Source organism: Arvicanthis niloticus, chromosome 12 (assembly GCF_011762505.2).
Source record: "Arvicanthis niloticus isolate mArvNil1 chromosome 12, mArvNil1.pat.X, whole genome shotgun sequence".
NCBI lineage: Eukaryota > Metazoa > Chordata > Mammalia > Rodentia > Muridae > Arvicanthis > Arvicanthis niloticus.
This window is the reverse complement of record NC_047669.1, coordinates 42,185,599-42,213,504: the sequence shown is the minus strand read 5'-3', so window position 1 is coordinate 42,213,504 and position 27,906 is coordinate 42,185,599. Positions and strand designations below refer to the sequence as shown.

At 40.2% G+C, this 27,906-nt stretch overlaps 1 protein-coding gene across 2 annotated transcripts in view; it reads left to right on the top strand.

The window, feature by feature from the left end:
- Positions 1-27,281, top strand: part of Col8a1 (collagen type VIII alpha 1 chain) — a 134,788-nt gene extending 107,507 nt beyond the window's left edge. For both annotated transcript variants that reach the window (XM_034514890.2, XM_034514889.2), the window contains 2 exons: positions 18,863-19,193; positions 22,545-27,281. In XM_034514890.2, the coding sequence (XP_034370781.1) occupies positions 18,866-19,193; positions 22,545-24,454 (2,238 nt within the window). In that variant the 5' untranslated portion in view covers positions 18,863-18,865 and the 3' untranslated portion in view covers positions 24,455-27,281. The remainder of the gene's footprint in view (positions 1-18,862; positions 19,194-22,544) is intronic.
- Positions 27,282-27,906: the final 625 nt, after the last annotated feature.

Sequence of the window (27,906 nt, the reverse complement as noted above, 5' to 3'; positions counted from 1 at the left end):
TACAAAGAAATGGCATCTCTCTGGCAGAAAGAGAGAGAGAAAGAGAGAGAGAGAGAGAGAGAGAGAGAGAGAGAGAGAGAGAGAGAGAGAGAGAGAGAAACAGAAACACACACAGAGAGAGACAGAGAGAGAGACAGAGAGAGAGATTAATCTTGGCTGCAAACCCACCCAGTCACTTAACAGTATATACTCACAAACTGCTATCTCCCAAATGTGCTAATCTCTGAGTAATGCATAAAACAAAGATAGACATGGAACCTGATGTGTGGTTTTTAATAGCAGAGATTAAAACAAACAACAAAAAACAAACAAACAAACAAACAAAAAAGCCAAAGATGTGTTTCTACATAGAAATAGATACACACATGTATAAATACTCACAGTCTACTCAGTCATACCCAAGAAACAATGAGCACCATCTATGACATAATTCACTAAGTCGTTCATGTCTCACATTTTGGTCAAACACAGTGCTTTGGAAATTAAACATTAAATAAGACAAACCAAAGCTTATCTATCTATGAGCTTATAGATATATAAGAGATACATACCTTATACAGGGAAGATGAACAATGAGAAAGTTAAATAAACAGGATATCAAATATCGACAACTGCTGTGAATGAGATAACATGATACTAACTAGATTTGGACACCACATTGGCCAATCTCATCAGAAACGATTCTCACATAGCATTTGCCTCACAACCACTGTAATAACTCTCACTCCATGGGATTGGGCACCTGAAAACATGTGGTGCACACAGAGATACATATATTTAAAAGTAAATAAATGTCAACAAAACAGTGTAGTAATGTGAACTCTTGGAATTTTTTTTTCACATAGTATGTGTTTTACCTGCTCAGTCCAAAAGAGCCTTTAATGCATGCTGAAAATATCCACTTCTATTCTCATTTAGAACTCAAAAACAGGCAACAATTTACCTTTTTAGTCTCTGTGTCAAATGTCTGCATTGATAATTATAAATAGAGGGAGAGAGAAATGATAGTTTGAAGATAAGATGGGGACTAGATGGTGCATACCTTTTAAATTTTTTAAGTAGGAATTTTCATCATCGGTTATTGTGTTAATCAGGGTTCTGTAGAGGAACAGAATCTATATAAATATAGAAAGGAATGTAGTAAGGTGTCTTAACAGGCTGTGTGGTCCATGTTGTCCAACAATGGCTATCTACCAAAAGAAGGTCCAAAAATCCAGTGCTTGTTCAATTCACAAGACTGAATGTCTCATCTGGTCTTCAATATACACTGGAATTCTGAAGAAGTTGGAGCCAATGCCAATGAGGGAATGGATTTGCCAGCAAGAGGGAGAGACAGCAGGCAAAGAGAGCAAGTTCCCTTCTTTCATATCTTTTATATAGGTTGCCATCAGAAGGAATGGCCCAGATTAAAGGAATGGATCTTTTCACCTGAAAAGATCGGGATTAATTGTGGGTCTTTCCACTTCAAATAATTTCATTAAGAAAAAAAAGTCCTGTACCAGTATATCCAGCCACTTGGGTTTTAGTTAATTCCAGGTGAAGTCAAGTTGACATCTTAGAGTAGCCATTACAGTTATAAACCATTTGACCTTTCAGAAGTTAGAAAAGTAATAGTAGAATTTATTATGATATATTAAGATTGCTTTAATATCATCATATGCCAAATAATATGTAAGTGTAGTAACTCCCCAATTTCCTAAAGTTCTCATGAATTACTTATTGTGTCCTTGTCCTCATGTATAAAGCCATATACTCAAGATTATTCAGATACTACTTGTGCTTGCTATGCAGCAGTGTCCTCTGTTTTCATTCCTTGCAAGTCTTGTTGGATGGATCTTGAAATAAGTTTGTTGTCTATGGATACACTTCAAGGACTGGACAGTAGAAGAAGCCCAATCACACGCTAGGAGGTGGAGAGGAGCCAACATGAGATTGTAAAACTGCTGGCAGTTTTCATCTTAGTGAGTCAGCCAGCCCAATACACAGGACTGGGAGTTCAGTATTTCCCTGTTACTAACTCATAGAGGTAGAACTGACCAAGGGAAGAATCTGAGTGGCCAGGGCCTCAGCCAAGCAGCCCTACACTGTGAGTCACTACAGGACAGGGATCTCACTTTCTCCTCATTGTTGTGTCTCCAGCACCTGCTTGGCATTTGCTGGATATTGAACTGTATTGAATGGATGGATCAACTGATGAATTACCCGATGAACACATTGCTCTCCTTCTTTTTTTTTTTTGAGAACTCCCATCTCTTTAAATAGAATACTGGACAGCATCTGAAGGTTGTTATGCAAACAAAGGCAAAGGGCCAAGCTGTGTTTACTAGGAGTAAGTTATAGAGAGGGAAGCAGTAGTGAATATGTGCGACTCCTGGTTATCCTTGGCACATTTCAGACTAGGAATACGCACAATGATCCAGCAGGCTCTTAAGTCGGACTCCAGGAGAGGGTGTTTGCTTCTCGGACTGTGAGATGTTTGAACTGCTGATTAGAGAAGCATTAGCTCTCCCCCTGATATGATCAGAGACCAAGATAAAAATAGCATAGAAGAACCTTAGTTTGGGCCTTCTGGCCACTTGTCAAGTGTAGCTGGGGGAAGAGTCAGCTACTTACCTACCTAGAAGACATGGTCTAAGCTTTGAAACTCTAGCTAGGTGATGTGACAAAGATGTCAGTAATTAACTCTATATACATATACACGTTTGGGAAGCAGCAGCCTCTGCTATAGGAGACTTGGGAAAAGGCTGTGATCCAAGCCTTGCCAACAGCCAAATCTTCTCATCTGAAAGACAAACTTAGGAGACAATCAGTCTCCAAAGAGCTTTGCTGGAGGTCAACTCTACTCCTATAAAAGCAGACTGTAGAAAATCCCTATGAATATATTCACACTCACCTCTTACTGGTAATGCAACAGCCACACGTCAATCAGAGCATCATAACCAGCCACTCATCCCCATGATCTGGTAGAGGGGCTTTGTGGCAAAGCTCAACTTCATCCCTCCATCTGATGCTTTTAGACTCCAAAGCACTTGTGACCTTGAACCTCTACATTACCCTTTACACAGTCCCAGTCAGGACAGTCCATCCAAACTTCTCAATACTCCTACATCCCTGGTGTCTTCTCAAACACAGGTCAGTCAATTATCACAATTCTGAGACTGTGCTAACTTTCTTGGATTCTAGAAATTTAGTTGGCGTTTCAAGCTTTCTGTAGAGCTATGGAGAATTATTTTGTCTGGAGGCAAAGATGACTGCTTTATGGGGCTGCCTGAACCTTCCTGCATTGGCATGTCTCCTTGCTTACAAGAAGTCTGCCCTTGATCCAGCAAGGAGAGAAGATGGTTTGACTCAGGTATCCCACCATGCCATTGATAAAGCATTAGTCTTTATTCTGGCACAGATTCAGAGTGATCTGATGAGATTATAAACACCAAATGGGAACCAGATAGCTGGTAAAGGGCAAAGAAATCAGACATGATGACTGAGGACAAATGAAGAAAGAAACTAGAGAGAAAAGGAACAGACGTGGCACTGGACTTTCTGCATTTTTTTTTTAAGCATCTCTGCCTTTGACTGGATATCCAGTGAGGCAAAAGTGGTATCCCTGTTTGTCTTGAGTCATTTTCAGTTCCTCTCACAACTGTTGAATGGGACAAAAGGAAACTAGAATGTGGTAATACACTCACCTTCTAACCCTAAGAACCTGGAGGAGGGGAGGAGGAGGAGGAGGAGGAGGAGGAGGAGGAGGAGGAGGAGGAGGAGGAGGAGGAGGAGGAGGAGGAGAGGTACTAAACCCTGATAGGCATTCTGTCCCAAAGATGGCATAAATTAAATACAAGGTTTAGATGAATTGTTATGTGGGCAGACTATGCAGGGCTGAAATGGGATCATGACAACAGATCCCTAATCTGTTTGTTATTAGGGTGGAGAACAAGATGGCATTCTTTCCTTCTGGAATTTGGGCACGCTTTCTGGTATTCAAAGGACTACAAGGGAAGCTCTGCACAGGCTAAGCTGGTTCTCCTTGTAATGTAAAGACTTTTTCAAAGGAGAAAAAAATATAACTAAGAGATGGTGACTTTCTCTTCTGACAATATTCCCCAGGCGCTTTCTCTCTCTCTCTCTCTCTCTCTCTCTCTCTCTCTCTCTCTCTCTCTCTCTCTCTCTCTCTCTCTGTGTGTGTGTGTGTGTGTGTGTGTGTGTGTGTGTGTGTGTGTGTGTACAAATCTCTCTTGGAGTGTAAATCGGTGTTTCTGAGGAATGGCAATTTTAAAGCAGAGAGAAGGAAAAATTCAATAAGAACCAAACTGCCCCAGCTCTCCCTTTATTTTTAAACAGAACCATCAAAGGGCAGCTAACGGAAACATACTTAAGTGGCATTAATTCATCCCTAAGAGGGCTCTCCAAGAGTTTTATTGCTACATAAGGGAAAGCCATAAACCGGCAGGAGGAGAAAGCAAAGAAAATAAGTCTGAGGAGTCCTAAAAAGGTGGGTAGGTGGCCAGTAATGTATCCTTGGCTGGTTTCCACACGAAGAAACAGAAATTCACGGCAGAGATGCAGTCCACAAACAACCACTGTGAGGAACATAGAGCACTGAAAAATGTTGTTAGACACTGCATAGGAGTATAAAACATCTCTCCTCCTCCTCCTCCTCCTCCTCCTCCTCCTCCTCCTCCTCCTCCTCCTCCTCCTCCTCCTCTTCCTCCTCTTCCTCCTCCTCTTCCTCCTCCTCCTCCTCCTTCGCACATGGGATTTCATGCTCATTCTCAACCCCCCACCTACTGTCTGATCCTTGGCATTTCCTAGCATAATTACCAGGTAGCAGCATGGGTAAGAAAAAGGCAGTGAGTCTTCAAACCCTCAAGTACATTAGGGATCACTTAGTCCACCACTCAGGGTTTTGTAAGCAAAGAAAGGGCATGTCAAGAATTACCTTTGTGAAAGGGAAGAGCTACTTGTGACCTGAAGGCCTTAACTTAAAATCAGACCAGAGATTTTGAAGACTGCCTCCATGGTACTATAATATAGCTCAAGCCAAATCTGTGGCCTTTATCAGAAAGAGAACCTTACAAACATCTCGTAAATCACTGAATTGCCACCAATCTCATTTGTTCTAAGGCCATCCAATGCCTCTCTGTTCTTTATAAAGTTTATAACATCAAAAGCAGTACTCTTTATTAACACTGAAGTAAAGATGGCTATTATGTAGGATTCTCTATTCTTACACTCTGGCAGGAGACAGTGGGACACAAAATGAGGGGCATGAAGATAAAAATAGTATAAATGAACTCTATCGATAAACAGTTGGTACTGAGCCACTCCTGGTTGGTGGTCCTCCCAGCCATCACACCACCTGAGGTCTAATTTCGTGTTTAGGTTAGGCAAGGGACAAGATGAAAATGAGATGGTTCATATATTCACTTGAAAGGATGTGTCAAGTCTATTCCATGTTCAACTATGCACTAAATGCAAAAATACTGGACAAAGAGAAAGCTCCCTCCTCCTCCTACGCTCACGAGAATCACTTATGCTGAGTGTACCTCCCCTTAATCACTACTTTCTAGAACTCTTGAATAAGAACTTATTTTTCAAAATAAATTATAAATTGTGTAGATGGGAGAAATTAACATTTTACATTTAGACAAGTGCTCATGGCTAAATATGGCTTCATACTTATCTGGTACTTTGGATTTGAAGTTATCAAATAGTTGTACTATGAAACAAGTATGTAAAAGAAGTCTATGTCAGATTTGAATTAGAATCAAAACTCAGTGTGTGTGTGTGTGTGTGTGTTTCTTTTAGACACCATTCAAAATAAGAAAAACAGTGCAAGAGCTCACTGTAGCAACATTTACACTACTGAAGTCCCAATGAAGCACGGAGAGAACTAGGAGAAACAGTGAGCTGATTGTTGCAGGTCAGAAACTTGTAGCCATTATTTGTAAATTTTACTACCCTCAACAATAAAAATACAGCTCTAGATTCTGTAGTCACTTCTATGCTATAACTGTAGAAAAGTCGGCCTTGTTTTATAATCCGGGGCAGAGCAAATACAAACATAATTATCATCCATATTCTTCAAATAAGACTGGAACAAGATGTGATGGAGTGTATGCTCAAGATCCCCCTTTCTCCTGCTTCCTTTCCTTCCTCTTTCTCAATCCTCTTCTTTCCATTTAGCCCTTTTCTTCTTCACTTAAATAAAAGCTAGCATAGTTTAGTGCTCAGCCCTTATATGTGTATATACATATGTATATACATAAAGACATACATGTAACATAGGAACATATATGAAAACACACATATGTTTATATTATGTGTGTGTGTGTGTGAGAGAGAGAGAGATCTCATAATATTGTACTCTAACCTTTGTTAGAATGTCTTGAAATTGGTACTTAAATTAATCCACGGATGGTGGACAGATACAAAGCCAGGAGTTTAAAATTTTAGAAAAAAATATCGTCACCCAGGAAATATTAGAAACAGCATTTTAGAATGAGAGATGTTTGAGACCACCTGGTAAAGAGGTGTACAGCAAGTTAAAAGAAGGATTTGGGAAAACAGGGTTGAACCTTTTTGATATTTTCATTTTTGGCAGAAGGAGAGACTGCATTCCTACCAGATAATGTTAAAGTGAACCAACTTTATCATTATTATTGATATTATTATTATTATTTTGTTTTTTTACAGTCTGGACTTTATCCCCCTCCTGGTCCACCTTCTGACTGTTCTACATTCCACATCTTCTCCCCCCAAGCCCCCACCCTGTCTCCAAGAGAATGTCCCCACTCCCGCCCTCAGCCCCACCCCCAGCCCACCAGACCTCCCCACTCCGTGGGGCCCCAAGTCTCTCTAGGGTTAGGTGCCTATTCTCTCTGAATCCAGACCTGGCAGTCCTCTGCTGTGTATGTGTTGGGGGCCTCATATCAGCTGGTGTGTGCTGCTGCCTGGTTGGTGGCTCAGTGTCTGAGGTCCCGGGGACCACTTTTTTAAATTCAGAAGTTTCACAGCATGGGCTGATTTCTGGCTTCCCTCTACAAACTGGAAGAGCTGCCCAAATAAAGAGAGCATTCCCGTGACAGGAAGGGAAGGTGGTGGGCAATTCCGAATGGGCCAATTCCGCCACATTCACCACAGACCAGCACCTTACTACCCACTCTGGGCATTTGGGCTTCCATCTGATCTAATTCATTCCCTTCATTTTAGAGTTCAGTACAAGAAGAACTCCAAATGCACATAAGGTCACAGACAAGGCAACCCACAGAGTCGTTCATCAGCGCCAGCGTCCTGTTGACAGTCCTATCCTAGGAAATCACACTTACGAAGCATTTCTACAGTGTTGCTCTATATGCTTTCGTCCACTTACTTATGCCCCGTAATGCTTTCTGCTCATAAAAACTTCCTTGCACACTTCTAGGCTGCATAACTCATGTATCCTTCAAATCTGGCATCCTTTCCACAGCTCCCGATCCTCTCTCCACTTCCGTTTTCTCTGAAGAATGTTCAGTGGATTAACTGAAAACCTTATGATTTCCCTCCCAGACAGCACATCCATCTCTCTCTCTCCCTCAAAATAAATCCCACCCTTTAAATAAATGGAACTTGCAATACCAAGATCGCTGTGGTTGGGTTACACTATGTGCTTTGCCTGTGTTCAAAGGGCAGGATGTTACCGCGCAGGCTAATTATCTGGATTGAGCTGTGGTTACGGAGTGGATGGTTTTAGAGACTGCCCTTTCTGTAGCTGACAATTTATCACAATTTGGTGTTTTAGGCTTAGCCCCAGATTGAGGACTAAATTATTTAGATTTTAAAGTCTTTGTTGGGAACAGTCATGTGGAATAATTTTTGCTACTCTGAAACCATGCAACAGAGGGGGAGAAAACATATTTTCACTGACCAAGAAACTTGAATTTTTTTTAATATAATTCTTTTACAATACAAAATTTTTAAGGACTAACTGCTGTAACTTTAGGAAGACTAGTGTTCTGATCAGAAATGAATTCTGTGTGTGGAGGCATCTGAGGAATGGGAAGCACCAACTCTGAAAGAGAATTATTAGTTTTATTTTCTAAGAGTGGTTGATTCAATTTAATGTTCTCCCTATGTATGCTAACAATTCTAGGGATTTCATTTTATTATCAAGTTATTAACGGTTGTATGACTCAAATAAATGAAATGTCAACAATTGAACTTCTCAAAACAACAGTCCCCAAAGCTAGAGGGAAATGCCAACACTGGGGGTGACCCTAAATTCTTCTCTAAATCCACAAGACACTTACACCACATGCAGAGAATCAATTAATAAATATTTTAGTATACAGGAAAAGATGGATTAAGCTCACATTTGACCCTTGATTTGGGGAATTTATTTCACAATTTCTTATTAAAATACCAACATGAATAATTTACTGACGTAACAGCTTATTCATTCGAAGAGAATGCCAGCACAGGGCTTGCCTTCATCTTCTTGATATACACCAATAGAGTGTATACAATGGGCCACACAGAATGGAGCATAAGGAAAGAACTTCCATGTGGTCTGTCCTCAGAAGTCACTGGTACACACATGCCTGTGAAGGCCTTTACCTTCTGATTCCAGGAAGGGCCCAAGCCACCTGGAAACTGAGTCCACCATACCTAACAGTTCAGATTTCCCAGTTTTTAAAAAATCTTGTCAAATTTCCTAACAGTAAGAAGCACTGTTACATCACCTGAGTTTCCTGTAACCCCTCGAGCCCTCCCCGAGGCTGCTGTGCCCTGATGAAATGCCAGTCAGATTATGACAGAGAGGAAAAGAAGGGCTGAAGTCCAACATTGAGTCCTCTCTGCCCTGGCTTCCATGCCTCAGGCCCACCCTAGTGTTCCCTAATCCTTCACTTAGGTGAAGACCACTCAGGAAGCAAGTCTGGTTTTGTCTTTCTGCAGGATATGATTTTAACTTTGTGGAGTGTATGGCCTACGATGCTTTGTGAGGAGCCTAATTTTTATCACCTTACTTTATTAAATTAGTTCAATTTATCTACAGAGGACCACTTCAACCACAAGTACCCTGTGCTCACAGGCTGGCAATAATAACGCTTTCACGGGAAGCCTTTGCCAATACTTGTATTCACATGGGTGCAGAAATCCAAACCTGGATCTGCTGTAAGACCAACAAGTACTCTTAATGGCTGAACCGTGTCTCCAGCCCATTCACTTGCCACTCTTAGTCAATATTTACTGAATGACTTGGCAAGAATTTTAAGGTCACACAATTGTGGGGAAACATAATTCACAGACTTGTATTGTATTGTATTGTATTGTATTGTATTGTATTTTGAGAAAGGGTCTCATTGTGTCATCCTGACCTGGACGTTGCTAGTTAGACCAAGCTGACTTTATACTCAACAGAGATCTGCCTGCTTCTGCCTCCTGAATGCAGGGATTAAAAAGCACATCTGGTCTTCCCAGCCACGTTTTAGAAATTTTTCAACAACCTTCACATTTGTGTTTAACCTTTGAGTCCTCTTTAAGGCAGGCATTATGTGCTGAGCTTTGTTTCTCATTTGAGATCTTCCTTTAGTGTCTCACCCAATACTGCTTACCTTTCAAGGAAGAGAAAATTACAAGGAGGCTTTATACATTCTATCCCCAACTGTAAGACTGGAGATTGAAAGGCTACTGGAAGTATGAGATATATTTAACTTTCCAAAACAAAAACCTTGATCATCTCCATCTACCTATGAAGGGTGTAAATTTTCTTCACATACATGGTTACTAGAAAACATCAGAATTAGAAAAGACCTTGAATTCTACTAGCCAACATCCTCATTATGCAAGCAAAGTGATGTTCAGGAAGGATGGGTGACTGAGTCAGACCTACAGCTTAGGCGCTCTGTGTTTCAAAGACAATGATACTTTTATTCACTGGAAGGGAGGCATTCCGCTTTAGAATGCACTCTTTCAAGGTTTCTCTCAAGTGTTTTGTGAGCTGTTCAGCAGCTGACAATATTCCAGTTAGGGAAACAAAGGGAGTTAATTACAGGCTTCAAATATGTGAGCTATTATTTTAAGAGAAAATATTCTCCAGATGTTTCCCACCTCCTTTGAGAATGGCAAAAAAAGGAAATGAGCTTAAAGTCCAGCAGAAGAGATTCCGATTAGATATTAGGAAATCTATAAGGTGTTGTAACTGGTTATTCAGAGTATTGTGACATCCCCTCTAGAGACCTGTTGGAATGTGCTGCTTGGCCACACATTTCAGGGAGGTTATGTGTGTGGCCCATTTTGGTGGCAAAATATAATGGACTTCTCAAGTCATGTATGTCCTGCCGGCCATGTTCTGCTTGTAGGTGGGTTCTTAATTATAATAGAATCTGGGGTTGTAAGTGAAGCATAAGACTCAAGCTTAGTTTTCATCAGTTCTGATATATGTAGATGGAAAGATGAATTAAAATCATGAAATGTTTGTTGAGTGATCTTGCCCGGTATATCCATTGGATTGATTGGCCAGGATCTAGTGGGGTTGTTTTATTTGGGTTTTGTTATATGGTTCAGCATATTCACATCCCCATTGGCTTCATGATATCATGCATACCTGGTCTTAAGAACAAAGAGTATCAAACTCAATTCAAGATCCTATTTTATAATGCACAACTTCTCAGCCAACAAGTTGGGTTGGTTGTGTGGAGGACAAAATTGAGAAGAGTGAGAATGTAATTAGATAGACCTGTACCTCACAGAATAAGATGGAGCTGTGGTACTACTCATAGAAGTAACCAGCAAGAGTTTTAATTTTCTATCTTGAAATATAACAAGGATAAATATACAGTTCTAAATTTCAGAAAAGCAATCAATCATATAAGTACAGGTTGGGAAGATAGCAATTGAAAGAATCTAATAGCTTATCAGTTCTACAGATGTTGACATGGTTGTGCTTGCCCGTAATACCAGCACTTGGGAATGGGGAGGTGAAGGCAGTAGGATCAGAAGTTCAAAGTCATCCTCAGCAAGTTAGAAGCCAGCCTAGACTACATGATACCCTGGACCTAACAAACTAATTAATTGTGAACTTATTAACAATTAATAATAAAATGATTATAACTTAGCCATTCACTGCCCCCAGCCATTTTCTAGTTCCAATTTTCTCATTTATAATCAATTTTATTCAGAATCAATCTAGGCACAACATTGAATGATTCCCCAATGATAATTTATTCCCACAAGAGGATTCAATTTTTAGATTTCTAAATATAAGAGATAAAGGAGGTGATTTACAATATATGTCATGTATACATATTATATGATGATTATACATATAATATGTATATACATGCATATATACAGGATACAATATATATCCTGTAACAGATGCCTGATTCATATTAATTTCTTCCCTGCTGCTGCAACCAGGGAATATCTTTTTCACTGAGCCCCCACAAATAGCAATGAATGCTACACACTTAACCTGGGCTGGATTCCCTGGAAGGACAAATATGTTTCCCTTTATTGTTTACAGTTGGTCTTATCTTCCTTTGAAACCCAGGTGTCAGCCCATTCAGAAGCTCAGTTCCCAGTCTAAAGTGGGTTTTGGAAAAGCGTGCTCTCGTTGAAGGATGACTCTCAACTCAAGCTCTGCTTCTCCCTCTCCTGCTTTGTTTTTGATTTTTTTTTTTTATTTCCTTTTTTCCATCACATAGTTCAGGTTTGTTGTGTCCACATCAAAACATAATCCTCAAAGTATTCAAAATACAGTTCTCGTGGACAGGTTAAAAAATAGCAAAAATTGAATTTAACGTGCTGACAAAGTTGATTTAAAATAAAACTCAAAACCTTAGTCTTTGAAAAATCATATAAAAATAACATTGATTATGCTAAATTATATTAAAACTGGTTAATAGTATAAGAGAAAATGAAACCATAATCCTGAGAGTAAATTGTATCTGTAGTATCTATGTTACAACAAAGGAGTGGGCAAAAGATGGTCACATGATCTTTTGTTCACCATTCCCTTTATTGAAAATACATTTTTTTCATTCAATACATCCTGATTATAGTTTCCCCTCCCTCTACTCTTCCTAGTTCCTCCCCATCTCCCCTCCCTTTCAGATCCACTCCCCTTCTGCCTCTCATTAGAAGGGAACAGGCTGGTAAGAGATAACCAATCATAACAAAATAAAATATAACAAGACAAAACAAAAACTATCACATCAGAGACAAGGCAAACCAAAGAGCCCAAGAGAAGGCCCAAACCCCTTTGATCTCTAATACTGTCCTGCCTGCAGATTATGCTAGGGTAATGGTAGTACATAACTTGTGGCAGTAACCAACTAATTGATGATTTGACTTATGGCCCATCCCACAACATGGAACCCATTCCTGACTGCTTAGGTGACAAGGAACCAGAAACTGGATAACCCAGAGACCTAGGATAAAACCAAATGCTACTGGTCTGTTTTTAAAATGTGATAAAAATGAATCTTAATGATATTCTGCCTTATTCATAGATTGTTGCCCTATTTTAATTATTTATTAATTAATTTCTTTACTTATTTACTGGTTTTTACATACAGGCTTTTTCTCTGTAGCCCTGGCTATCCTGGAACTCACTCTGTAGACCAAGCTGGCCTTGAACTCAGAGATCCACCTGCCTCTGCCGCCTGGAATGGGATTAAAGGTGTGCCCCACTATCACCTGGCATATGATTTTAAAATATTAAGTCTTCCCTACAAGTTTTTCATATAATTTTTAAAGTGATAAAGTTATATAACAAGACAATGGGTTGCCTTATGAATTTTCCCATCTTTGTTAATATCCAAATGGAAAATATTAGTGCTTTGTGTTAACAACCATTGTAGGGAAGATTGTAAGGAGGGGCTGAGATCTAGTGAACTCTTTTGAAAGTCTGTCTCAGTCTGAAGAGCTTCGATTATGAAGATTTGTTAATAGTTCTGAGCATCCCAAAAAAACAAAATCACATTTTTTTTTTTTCTAGAAGCTCAGTCACATTGGCTAATGGAAGCAAAAACTAGAAAGTTGGTTACAATTGTGTTTAAGTTTAATAACGGTGACTATGAAGGCAGAGAAGGCTTAAAACATGAGCTAGAAACTGGGTTGGTCCAGAGAAAGTAGGCGTTCTGAGTTGATTCACCTACCTCAAAATCTGTGTTAAAATTCTAATCCGCTGGCCGGTGGTGGTGCACGCCTTTAATCCCAGCACTTGGGAGGCAGAGGCAGGTGGATTTCTGAGTTCGAGGCCAGCCTGATCTACAGAGTGAGTTCCAGGACAGCCAGGACTACACAGAGAAACCCTGTCTTGAAAAACAAAACAAACAAAAAAGAAAGAAAGAAAGAAAAATTCTAATCCATGGTACCTTAGTATATGACTATATTTAGAGAGAAAATAAAATTAATTAAATTAAAATGTGGTTACTAGGGTGATTACAACACAAACCATGCACAAGAAAGATCACATGAAGACATAGACTGAAGACGGCAAATACGGTGGGGAAAAGAGCTCAGTAGAGCCACATCCTGACAGTGTGCTGACCTTGGAAGTCTCTGCCTATTGAATAGTGGGGAAGTAATATCTGTCATTTAGTTACCAGTCTGAAGCGCTTCAGTATGCTTCTCCATCGCCAGCACAATAATACAGTAGGTTTGAAATCTGAGAGACTAAAAAACAAACATAACAAAGATGTCACGTGATAGGTGCAGGTGATAGACAAGGATGAGGGGCATACTTTTGAAACAATGTATTAGTGGAAAAATACCCACAACTATACTGTAATAATTAGAGTCATTCCTCTTTTCCTATATGGTATCTTAAGAGAGATTATTTTTAAAAATAAGCAAAGATGGCTCAGATGGTTAAAAGCTCTTGATCTTACATGTTTGGTTCCCAGCACCTGTATGGCAGCTCATAAGTGTCTATAACTCTAGTTTCAGGGTTTCTGAAAACCTAGCCTCAATGGGCACCAGATGTGCATGCAGTACACATACATACATGCAGGCAAAACAGTCACATGTTAATATTAAAATAAATGAATCTTTTTTTTTTTTTTTTTTTAAAAAAAACCCCTCAATATTCAAATCTTTACTCATAATTTACTTCCCATGGATGTTGTCAACCACCATGCTTTCCAGTTTCTCCCACTTAAACTCATTCTTGGGTGCTTTACCTCACTCTACGTACTATGAGTTTGTGTCCAGATTCCTGTGTTGTTATCCTGTGTAATGTGATGTTGGGAAATGTATGGGAGATGTTTAGGTCCCAAGAACAAAGAGCCCGTTAGATTGGTGCCCTTAGGAAAGACCCAAAACAGATCCTTGCCTTCCCCCCACATGAGGGCAAAGAAGATTAACAGTGTGAGCCCGGAAGCAATCCTCCCCAGACAACTGTCATCCGGCCTCTTATTCTTGGACTTTGCAGGCTCCAGATCTTTGAGCTCCATTGTTTACCACATCCAGTCTGAGATGCTGCATCCCAGCAGCTTTGATGAACAAGGACAAGCATCTACAGTGTATTTGCTAGAACCTGAGTAGATTAGACACACCCACTTAACTTTGTCTATGGCACTTGTGTCCAATATTCACAGTTATTTTTATTCATTTATCACCTGTCAATACTAGAAAGTAAGTTCAATAAGGTAAGACTCCATCTTTTTAATCAATCGTTGTGTCCTTTGCCCCATACCCAAAAGAAATTAAACCTGTAGCTCAATAAATAACAGTATCTAATGAATGAATTGCTCTGGAAAATGCAACCAAGAGATAATCTTCCTTAAGACACATAGAAATTCTGGGAAATACTGGGAGAATGTTCTACCTCATTTTCCCTTTCTTCAACACTCTTGAGAAACTACAAACCCCGTGTCAAGACAGGAAGGAGCCTGGCAGATAAGAGAGGCTTGTTCCCACTACACCATAGACAGGCATGTACACACAAGACTAAGTTAGATACAGAGGTTAAATACTGAAGGTTAAATATTGAACTATTGTTTGTATAACAATCTAAAATTTCATGAGAATGAATGGACAAAGGGTATGATCGCAGCACCTAAAATAATATGTATCATGTTAGTCTAGTGTGTACATCACAGGAGGAAACAAAATCTTATTCCAACCTTGTCCAGCTACCAGAAACATTCAAGAAGCTATTCAAAAAGATGGGGATTGACAATTCTGACACCAAGATAAATGACAGCCTTGGTTCAATGTTTTTTGTTTGTTTGTTCTGTTTTGTCGTGTTTCATGGGTGTGGTTTTTGTTCTGTTGTTATTTTGGTTTGGTTTGGTTTTTTAGCCATATTTAACGAGTGTGTTTTAATGGCCATCTTTGCCTTACTGCTTTCTGTTTATCATTATTGCAGTTAACCTCACATTTACTTTGGCTAGTATCCTCCTTTGAAAGTCTCAGTTGGTTTTGATTTGTCTTTTTGGTTGTGCTCCATTAGTCATAACTTACATTTAAGCGGTACTTTTCAGCTTACAAAGAATTCATATTACTGTAACAACTCTGAGGAGCAGGCAGAGATTGTCATTTCTGTGTCATGGGTGAGAAAACTGGGACCCAGTGGAGATGAGGGATCTGCCAAAGCCGAGGCACGGAGAATTGCAGAGCTAAAACTCAAGCATAAGGTTTTTTGAGTTCTAGAGTGTATGGCATTTGGCATGAGAGCCGTCACTTCGTCTACATGGCTGGCAAAGACGCCTTGTGTACACCCATTAAATATTCTTATCTTCATGTGACACACACACATCAATCATAAAAGAAAAACTAAAAAGCAAGGAAAATAGGAGAGAAAACTCAAAGTATACTGTGCTCTTCAGAAACGGAAGAGAGGCACAGGAACCCACTGCCATGGCATCTCAGCAGGGCTTCTGAGACTGCTTCTTCCCTGTAGGTTTTCTCTACTGTAGCACTTCTGATATTCTTTGAATGATGTGAGAGAACCACGATACCACGTTGACCACCAAAACTCTCCTCAGGGACCAGAAGGAAATTAGTAGGGATAAGTCAAGCGGTAAATTCCTCCATAAATTTTCAAGTTAAAACTGAGCAAAGTTTACTTAAACAAAGAGCCAAAGAAATGGCAGAAGGCTGACTGCATGAGGTGGTTTGAGAGAGAGGAAGGCCAAGCCAGTGAGAGGAAGTGGTGTGGGGGAAGCTGGGTCCTGCTGAGCCCTGGGGATTCACCTGGGCTTGTGTCCTGGCTTATAAACAGCACATCAAGTGTTTTGCTGGAAGGGCAAAAGTCGAGCATGCAAGTCTATTACTAAAGACAGCACCACACGTTTAAGGTTCGATGATGGAATCCGTTCACCTCGAAAGGCAGAATTACATCAGAACGAAGTCCCTAGCGTCTATGTTACTAGTTATTACCACACATTTCCGGTATGGATTAACACTTTCAGATCACTTGCGAGTACCTTAAAGATACTGAATATTAAAATCAGAAAGGATGTAAAATAAAACTAAGACCTACTTGTAAGACCTGCTTGTAAGAGATGGATGGAATTTAACTATTCATATTTAGACAAAAGAAAAAAAATATGGCCTAAGAACCAGTCTTGGAGGGGAGTGGGGACAAATAGTGTGTATAGTATGTTGCTTTTGTGTTTTAAAGAAGTTTGTGTTGCATTACATATTTGTAAACTGTCTCTGTTAAAAAAAAAAAACATGGAGAAGCAATGAGCAAAAGCTGCTGCTTCGAAAAAAAAAAGGGATTTTAAAGAACAGGAGTTGATGGAGGAAAGATGTTTTTTCTCTGTCTTTTGCTACTCCTTAAAGGTGCATATATGTATCATCTCCATTACAACAGTGTAACTCCCTAGGCCAGGACTCACTGACCATACTGTATTCAACCTTGTATTCTCAGGTGGGCCTAGCATGGTTTCTGATAGGAATTTAATAAATTTCAGCTGAGCTTTTAACATAGATGTTCTTTTACATCTAAAATGAGTTAATATTAATATAAATAAATCAATATTCATCTCATGGTTCTTTCCCAATGGCTTCTCATATAACCACTTAATCATTTAGAGTGACAGAAAATAACAACTTTCTATCTGCTCCCTCTTACCAGTACATGTATTATTCAGATGCTTGAAATAAACAGTTCTTTCTTGTAACTATGATGATTGTATCACAGAGAATGCTTTATAAATAATTTTAATGACTAATGTTACATCACTTATTCCCAAAGGTTTAAAAAAAAAACCGATTAATTTGTATATTTGGAAAAATGGAAAAGCAATGTATTTTCTGGTAAGGAGTCACTTTAGGTTTTTTTTTTTTCTTTTTAATTAATGAGTTCTTTTGTATTCTGTTCAGACTTTTGGCATTACCCTTCAATAGGATGTCACAAATTCAACACAGATTTTCTAAAACCAGGACACTATAATCCACAATTAAATTAGGCAGAATTATAAAGAAAAACTCCCATGGAAAGGGAACTTAAATTACTTGTACACAAGTCTTTTTTGAGGTGTTCCAGGAAATAGTTGCAATAAAGATTGTGAGGCTCTTCCCACTTCTCATTCTCCAGCATTGTGACACTCTCTAATTTTCAATTCGTCCTTTAATAAGGTGTGAGCTTACAGCAGCTACTCAGAGGTAGTACTCGTTCAGCCATGGAATGTGGAGGTGTGGAGCACTGAACAGACTTCCAAGTGTGTCATGCCTGCCCCCTGGTGTCCATTTTCCTCACATTACATTTTTCTGAACTGTTTGGTCTCCAGCCTGGGGTGTTACCAAGCAGAGATCTCCTCAAGCTGGTTTTTATAAACAGATAAAACCCATTTATATTTATTCGGTTAACTGTTGACTTGCAAAGGGAACCATTAAATAGCTTAGAAACAGTTTGTTCTTGTGACTAGTCAGTCATCCCCCTGTATCTTATTTATGCAATTAATTTATTTTGTAAACTCCCTTTGATTCATAAAACTTCAAAGATAAACTTTAATGGACTCTGAGTTCAGTTAGCCAAATTCTGAACCAGTTACTTCATAGCATTCAAATAGAAGGAAAAAGTGCATAATTATGATAGTGGTTTTGACGATGACCTTCTGGCACTATCAAATGAAATACCCTTCCTCTGTAGTTTTTGGTGTTGCTTTTACACTCATTGTGCATTCATGTTTATATGTGTTTATGACAAATGTAAGCATCCAGAAAAGCATTTAGTAGGTGAGCAATCTCAGCTCCTGTCAGAACCTATGCGTTTCAACTGTCTTCCTTTTAAAGTTCAGTTGGAAGACTGCCCCATTGAACGGTGAGGTAAAGAGATAAAACACAAATTCTCTCTTCCAAATTTAATGATTTGATGTAGCTCCTACATGGTCAACCAGGGCTCTACAATCCTCAATGCATAACTTTATGAAACGATCCAAGGGTCCTGGTCCATTTCTAGGCAGCATATCGGCATTCCATCAAGCAAGGTGGCAGAAAGAAAGAGGCAGGCTTACTGCCCCCAGGGGACCTTCTAGGAAGAAGCATCTAGTACAATGATATTCAGTTGGCAAAACTTGGTCATATAGCAACACTTACCTGCGTGTCTTCATGCTGGATTGTTTTATCCCAAACTACAAATCAGGTTTTCTGATATTATGGGAAATTTTCAGAGTTTATATTTGGAGAAATTAGCCATCTCTAGACTATGTTCCAATAATTGCTCTCATTTGGCAGATTCAACTCCTCTGATGTTTTTTTTAAATTCTTATTAAAAGGTAGCGCCTTCACTTTATGGTCTTCTTCTCTTGTAACTTTCTGACAATTGAGACTGTGGGTTTCTCCACATTTCCTAACCTGTGTCTAAACAAAGAGGGATCCCTCAACCTGAAGATGCTCACTTTGTGGTGTGTTTCTTTCTCCACAGGTGATGGCTGTGCCGCCCAGGCCTCTACAGCTGCTGGGAGTACTGCTCATTATTTCCCTGAGCTCTGTCAGACTCACTCAGGCCGGTGCCTACTATGGAATCAAGCCTCTGCCACCTCAAATTCCTCCTCAGATACCACCACAAATTCCACAGTACCAGCCCTTGGGTCAGCAAGTACCTCACATGCCTTTGGGCAAAGATGGCCTTTCCATGGGCAAGGAGATGCCCCACATGCAATATGGCAAAGAGTACCCACACCTACCCCAATATATGAAGGAAATCCAACCTGTGCCAAGAATGGGCAAGGAAGTGGTGCCCAAAAAAGGCAAAGGTAACATCCTAGTGCACAGTTTCAAAATAGCAACTCTCCAGACTCCTAAGCTATAGAAGTTGAGGAGGAAACTATGTAGTATTTTTATTTTTAAATTTGTAATTGCTGTGAATCAAGTGCCATTATTTTTCAAAGTTCAAACTTAGAAAGATAACAAGGAAAATGCTTTCAGGTCAGGTTATCCAATTTCAAGTGATCAGCCCTGAAATTATATACATGCAAGCAACACTAAATTGACTCAACCGGTTTTATTTACATATTTATGCATATATAATATATTATATATATGCATTATATATAATATATATAATATATATGCAATCATAATTAAAGAGAAAAAGAAACCATGAGTTTGTGAGAAATTGGAGTGCACTTGGAAGGAACTGGAGGGAGGAAAGAAAAAAAGAGATGGGATGTAATTATATTTTAATTTAAAAATAAAAATTAATACAGGGGTTTGGTCCTCACATCATAAAAAGTATAATTATGATCTATTTTTGATTTTGCTATTTTAGCCAGTAAAAGATTGAGCAGAGCATATTTAGCCACAGTCTATCCTTATGTATATTATTAATTTACTTAAACGTTCATCAGCTATATGTAGTGTGAACTCTGAGCCAGATGCAGGGAGTTCATGGAGCAGAAGGAGCAAGATATGGGGGTTAAAGAAACTTGACAAGTCCGTCTTCCAAGCTAAGAAACAATGTCTTTAGGAACTTATATAAAAGAAAAATACAATGAAACATTTCACAAACTAGGTGATACACTTGAGAGTGTTCAGTGCTGCTCTAAAGTACTCAAGTCAGTCACCAAGCCAACCAAGCTAAAGGGCACAGAATACCTCCCAGTTACTTTCTAGGAATGTGTGTGAGGTCTATTAAAGCTACAAAGTACCTGTTACTGTGAGATACCTTCCCATAAATTCAGATTGCTTTTCTGGAGTTCTCAGAAGCAAAGCGTCTGTGGGGAACATGGGCACATCAGAGTAGACATCACCATGAAGGAAGTGGAGATCATCTCCACTGGTTTCCCCCACACAATGGCAGAAACTACTGTCCTGGAGAACAACTTGATTTGACACTAATAAGCCTAGATAATAACGCTAATAACACTAACTAGCTGCCTAGAACCCAGAAATCAAAGAAAGCTATGAATTCACTTCCTTGATCGTTAAAATGAGACTGTTGAATCAGTGGCATAGGGCAAGGGGCGCCGTGTAAGCTCTAAAGCACTGAAGGGTTTTGAGTGGTCGCAGCTGCCAGTCATTCCAGATGCTCAGGCAGGGAGGACTGTGTTCTAGGCACCGTACATCAGGCATACCAGACCAATAAGGTGGGATACATCAGGCTGCTGGTGAATGCTTGTAGTGAGTAGGATGAGGCAGTAAGATCAATCACAAGAGTGAGGCCACCCTGGGCTCCACAGTAACATGTAGTGTAATAATAATAATAATAATAGAATGCTTCCTCAGATTCTCCTTTGATTACAATTTGCTTACTAATCCTATAGTGTGTGTTAATGTAAATATTCCTCATATTTTACTCTTTAGGAGCTGGCATACCATTGAGGGGATTATCTAAGTCCTTTTTCCTTCCCTCCTTGCATGGCCTGCCTGGCTTCCGGTGCATCTTGTAATCAGATGATTATTCCTATCCAGGAAGAATATGATTTGTGAGGTTCTCTTTTATTTCCTGGCCATAGTTCTGCAAATAACACAATAAGATTTAAGCACTACGTATAGTTGAAAGACGACTTTGGAACCACATATTTCTTTTTTTTTTAAATATACCCCACTATTCCCAGTAGCACGGGACATCATCCAGAGTTGTTTGCCTGCAAAACACAGCAAGCATACTCTCATATGCTTTGTACTTCAGCATCAAGCATGACAGCATTCCTATGTTTACTCTGGTTTTGTAATGTAACTCTATTAATCTGGCTAACGTAATAGAAAAGCGGGCATGCCAGCAGCTAAAGGCACCCAGTCATAATGTCATGCCAAGGCTAGAAAGATAGAACTTCCTGTTCCTAAACCAAGCTTCTTTTTTGTTTAAACTGCATGCCACCCTAAAGTGTTTTATTCACTTCTGATCAAAACCCTAATTTCCCAGCAACAAAATTCACTCCAAAAATGTATAGTTGAGGCTTGAGAAATTCTAAAGTATGTCAGAGACACTAAGCAAATTCATTGGGTCTAGGAGACAGATGTGGAGAGATATTTATCAGACCACATGCAAAATAAAAGGCTTTTCTTTTTTTTTTCCCTGGGTGAATGGGAGAATGATTTTCATCACCCACTTTTCAGCACACAATGAAATATTTAGTCCCACATTATTAAATTAAAAATAATACAAGCCAGCTAGGCACAAAATGACAAGAACCACACACCTTATTAGCATGCCGCAACATAACAAAGTACAGAAGCAGAGAATAGAATGTTCCTCATTTTTATACCAGAAGCTAAAGGATGTAAGGAATTGGGGGGGGGGGGGATGGAGAAGACAATAGACAAGAGGTGCAAAAGTGTAAGGCAGGCAGCAAGAATATGGTTAATATTTTGTCTTTATTTCTAGATCTATTACCAAATATGGTAAATGCAGTTAGTAATATATTATATATTTAATACTAAGAATAACTTCCAATGCTGACCCTACAAAAATAAGTATGTGAAGTGACAGAAATGTTGGTTAGCTTGATTTAATTCTTCCATATTTCATTAATAAATTATACCATCATCTTGAAGCCCATAAACATATACCACGTAATTCATTTATTTATAATGAAATCTTTAAATTGATAATATGGTCATGGGAAAAAAGCAATATAATTTTCAAGTAGAAAGTGTTAAAAAATAAATCAAAACAGAATATTACTCCAACATTCTCTAAAGTGTACACAAATGTGTGCCCGAAACAAACGAAATGAAAATATCATGTCAAGTGGTTATCTCTGCTAAGTGGGCTCCATGGCGATACTCTTTCCCAGTTATACAAATTCCACCTTCCCAAATTCTGCACAATGAACACATAATAGCATCTTCAGCTTTTGTACTTGGAAATTTTTTTGTTAATTTTATTTTTTCAGCTTTTAAACTTTAACCAATGCTGATTATATAAGCAGCTGCATGCAAAAGTTTTCAAATAGCAACTCAGATACACTACAGAAACTGACAGTTTGATTTTCTTTTAAATACTGGTACCATACAGGGGAAGGTTCAGAAAGGGGAACATACTATCTCTAGTCTTCCCATTCAATATATAATAGTCAACTGTGTCAAAAATCACATGGCTGCTATTACTTCTTTTTAATAAGAGATAACAAATATCCCCTGCCCCTTTCCTTATTTTCCAGGAGAAATACCATTAGCCAGTTTGCGAGGAGAACAAGGACCCCGTGGAGAACCTGGGCCAAGAGGACCACCTGGGCCACCCGGTTTGCCAGGTCATGGAATGCCTGGAATCAAAGGAAAACCAGGACCCCAGGGATATCCAGGAATTGGGAAGCCGGGTATGCCTGGAATGCCTGGGAAGCCAGGAGCCATGGGCATGCCAGGGGCAAAAGGCGAAATTGGACCCAAGGGGGAAATCGGACCTATGGGAATCCCAGGGCCACAAGGACCTCCAGGACCTCATGGACTTCCTGGCATCGGAAAACCGGGTGGGCCGGGGTTACCAGGGCAACCAGGAGCAAAAGGTGAGAGAGGGCCCAAAGGACCGCCAGGACCTCCCGGACTTCAGGGTCCCAAAGGAGAGAAGGGCTTCGGGATGCCTGGTTTGCCAGGTCTGAAGGGTCCTCCAGGTATGCATGGCCCTCCTGGTCCAGTTGGGCTACCAGGAGTAGGAAAACCAGGAGTGACGGGCTTTCCTGGACCCCAGGGTCCCCTGGGGAAGCCAGGGCCTCCAGGGGAACCTGGACCACAAGGCCTTATTGGTGTGCCAGGAGTTCAAGGACCTCCTGGGATGCCTGGAGTTGGAAAGCCTGGTCAGGATGGGATCCCTGGCCAACCAGGATTTCCAGGTGGTAAAGGGGAACAAGGCTTGCCAGGCTTGCCTGGACCCCCAGGCCTCCCAGGAGTTGGAAAACCAGGCTTCCCAGGACCCAAAGGGGACCGGGGTATTGGGGGTGTTCCTGGGGCTCTTGGGCCGAGAGGGGAAAAGGGACCAGTAGGTGCTCCTGGAATGGGTGGTCCCCCTGGAGAACCAGGCCTACCTGGAATCCCGGGTCCCATGGGCCCTCCAGGTGCTATTGGTTTCCCTGGACCCAAAGGAGAAGGTGGGGTTATAGGACCACAGGGTCCACCAGGTCCCAAGGGAGAGCCAGGCCTCCAAGGCTTCCCTGGGAAGCCAGGTTTTCTTGGTGAAGTGGGTCCCCCTGGCATTAGGGGTTTGCCCGGTCCTATAGGACCCAAGGGAGAAGCTGGTCACAAAGGGTTGCCAGGGCTTCCCGGTGTTCCAGGGCTACTTGGACCCAAAGGAGAACCTGGCATACCTGGGGATCAGGGTCTACAGGGTCCCCCAGGCATTCCAGGGATTGCAGGACCTAGTGGCCCTATTGGACCCCCTGGGATTCCGGGTCCCAAAGGAGAACCAGGCCTCCCAGGGCCCCCTGGGTTCCCTGGTGTAGGAAAGCCAGGAGTAGCAGGACTTCACGGTCCCCCAGGGAAACCTGGTGCCCTTGGGCCTCAAGGCCAGCCTGGCCTTCCTGGGCCCCCAGGTCCTCCAGGGCCCCCAGGACCCCCAGCTGTGATGCCCCCTACACCGTCACCCCAGGGAGAGTATCTGCCAGATATGGGACTAGGAATTGATGGAGTGAAACCTCCACATGCCTATGCTGGCAAAAAGGGCAAGAACGGAGGGCCAGCCTATGAGATGCCTGCATTTACTGCCGAGCTGACTGTACCTTTCCCACCGGTGGGGGCTCCAGTGAAGTTTGACAAGCTGCTATACAACGGCAGGCAGAACTACAACCCGCAGACCGGCATCTTCACCTGTGAAGTCCCTGGTGTCTACTACTTTGCTTACCATGTTCACTGCAAGGGAGGCAACGTATGGGTTGCTCTCTTTAAGAACAACGAGCCCATGATGTACACATACGACGAGTACAAGAAGGGCTTTCTAGACCAGGCATCTGGAAGCGCAGTACTGATGCTCCGGCCCGGAGACCGGGTGTTCCTCCAAATGCCTTCAGAACAGGCTGCTGGACTCTATGCCGGGCAATATGTCCACTCCTCCTTTTCAGGATATTTATTGTATCCCATGTAAAAAAAGAAAAGAAAAGAAAGAAAAATAAGAGATTTAATAGAAGAAAAGAAAATGACACACCAAAAAAAAAAAAAATCAATCGAAAACAATGCTTCAAAACATTTATAATAGTTGGAAAGTTATATTTAAGTGAAGGTTTGGACCATCATGTACAAATAAAAACTAAAATGCATGTTTAATCCTGTGCACAGCGAATTGTAATGGAATGATGGGACAGATTTACAGATCAAGTTCTGACACTTGTGTTGTACCCAGTGGACTCATATTAGCTGTTCCATGTTATATGATTTCATAGCCTGCTTATTCAAATCAGTCAAAATATCTCAGTCTGGAACATCATAGCTAATGAAAGTCATTCATTCTTTGTGCTCCCTTAAAGAAAGTATTTTTGAATATGCCTTAAGAGGTTGGTGGTGACGGTTACATACTGTATTTATTTGCATACTTTCCTCTCTATTCATGCAGATGTTTTGCTGTGGGATGTTGGAGGGTTCTTCTGTAGTGCAGAGTCCATGGTAATCTCTAGTCTAAAGGATATTTCTCCATGTTAGAGGCAATGCTTTGAGCTGCAGGACTACTTAGAATTGTGTGTGTGTGTGTGTGTGTGTGTGTGTGTGTGTGTGTGGTGTCCCCAAAAGAAGAGGTGTACTAATGGCTCATTGTGTATTTGCTCAGCAGTCTATTTGCATAGCAAATGAGTGAGATGCTAGCATGGGATGCAGGCCAGGAGATGCTAGCATGGGATGCAGGCCAGGAGATGCTAGCATGGGATGCAGGCCAGGAGATGTTAGCATGGGATGCAGGCCAGGAGATGTTAGCATGGGATGCAGGCCAGGAGATGCTAGCATGGGATGTAGGCCAGGAGATGCTAGCATGGGATGCAGGGCAGAGCCCACAGGAGCTCGTCATTTAGCTCAGAGACATTAATGTATCAACTCATTTAAAGGGTTTTAGTTTGAAATTTTTCTGTAACTTGATTTTCTTTTTTTCTTCTTCTTCCCTCCATGAAATATATAACATAGCCTAATCAACATAAACAAAATTTTTTACAAAGCTTTCCCTCAAATAACCTTGCCGATTCGTGAATGTTTATTATTAATAGCAATTATCAGTTGTGTTAAATAAAACAAAAACACTAATTTGTCCACACAGCCAAGTGTAGTGAGGGTTCACCTTGTTTGCACCTGTTTTAGTAGCTGTCATTTTTTCCCAAGTAACTATGAATTTTGAAAACATGACTTATGCCATGAAGTTCCAAAGTCAATTGCTAAAGTCCAAATCATTTTTTTTTTAATTTGGGGAAAAAATTCAGAATTACATAGGAAAAATTATATTTTAAAAAAGCAATGGTAAAGTTAGGTATTTAAAAGCAGGCATGTTGCTTTCAGCAACAGGGACTACCGTTGTAGGAAAATGACTGTTTCTTTGTTATTGGAGAAGATAGCTGGAATGTCAAAAAGCAATAGCACACCCTGACCTATGATGTCACCGCATGCTCAAACAGGTTTGAAAAGAGAAAAAAAAATTCAGATTCTAATTAAGGCACATAGTAGGTTCTTTGAGAGCTTCTCACAACACAATCAGCTGAAGGCTTACTGTTCATCTGCTATTACTTGCTTAGGGGGTAATGTAGGACTACAGCAATAGAATGAATTCTATTTTTTCTCAAAAGTTAAAAATCAAGAGCTGAAGATAGACATAGATTGGAAAATACACAAATAAATACAGTATGAAACATGGTCTATTTAAAATCTGAATTATTTTTATCACCACAGTTCTTCTGGTCCTGGCTTACTATTTGTCTTTTCCCTTGATGATGCACAGGCACCATTTCTTCTTGAATTTTTTTTTTAAAAAAGGATGTGTTTATTAGCACAAGGTTTTTCATTCACTGTTAATTATACAAAAGCACTTTCGAATCCAAAAGAATTTTCCTACCTAACCTTCACTTGCCAAGTGAACAGCATTTCTTTGGATAGCTATCCTTGGAGTCGCTCCTGGGGACACTGGCTTATAGCTGGTCACTATGGAAGTCATATGGGTCCCTGGCTGTTTCCACTAAATAGCTACATTGAAATGGTTTGGAGGACAGTCCGGCAAGATGGGTTGTAAAGTTGCTTTTATCTGTACATGTATGGTATTTTAGTTTCCATAAAGAACGACAAAAGTCAGAAATTATCTCTTAAGCTAAGCCAAATTTCACTTTTTGAGATATCTTCCAACTTATTTATTGGTTGTTACTCAATTGCCTGCCTCGTGTGTGTGTGTGTGTGTGTGTGTGTGTGTGTGTGTGTGTGTGTGATCAGGCATATGTTTCTAAGCTTTTAAATGGAGGAGGAGCAAAATCTATGCCAGATACTGTATATTCTACCATGGTGCTAATATCAGAGCTAAATGATACTCCATTTAATTTAAGAAGAGTTTTAAATAATTATCTATGTACCTGTGTTTCCCTTTTGAGTGTTGTTCATCATGTCCACAGTGGTGTGCAAGAAGATGAATCAAGTATATGTTCTACTTTCTAGGGACAGTACTATGATCCCTATTTAATTCAAAATTAACTAGAGCTTTTCCATGTGAAATGGACCAGACTGGCATTGTTCTATTTAAACAGAGAGTTTTAACGAAGCATGACATCCCACAGGGGAAAGGAATGTCTGTAGAGGACCATTGTCCTCAAATATTTTACAGAAACAAAGAATGATGAAAAGACGGTAACTTGTTTGAGTTTCCATGAATAGATTTGGGACTTAAATGGCAAATCAATTTTGTATTTAAATTTTTTGTACTGATTTGAAAAACAAATCATTAAATATCTCTAAAAATATGTTTCCTGTCTTGTTCGTATCACTCAACTGACACTATTTGAACCTAAAGTGTTTCTTAATAACACATTGTAGTAATCAGCCACTGAATTCAGGGTCTACAAATAATCACAGTTAGAACAGGACAGTTTATTCCTCTTCAGTTTAGTAACTCTTTAAATAAGCAGTCCAGAACTTCTCTGTGGACCTAGCCATTATACACATTCTTTCTACATCCTTGTCTTTCTACCCAGGTGTCTTTCTACCCAAGAGGCCTCCCACCCCATTGGTGGAGGAAGGTGGACCTTAGCAATCACATGTCAACTGGTGGGAGGGCCCAAAACTTTTATCTTTAAGAAATCCAACTCAGCATCTTAGATTCCACCTTCCATACCCACAGTCCTGAATGCAGTCACATCATAATAAGTTGCAAGACAGCGTGAGACATTAATAGTTCTCAGTAAGCTCCTGCTGAACTAAAGGCCAGGAGTCCTGTTCAGAAAGGAGAAAGAAGAACAGACTGTACCCTGTATTGGTCAATCTTACCATCATGGAGGAAATTGCCACAAACCTCTTCAGGATACATTATGCCCAAGCATGCATAGGCATATGATGTTGAATATGGAATTTTCCCCTAAAGCTTTACTT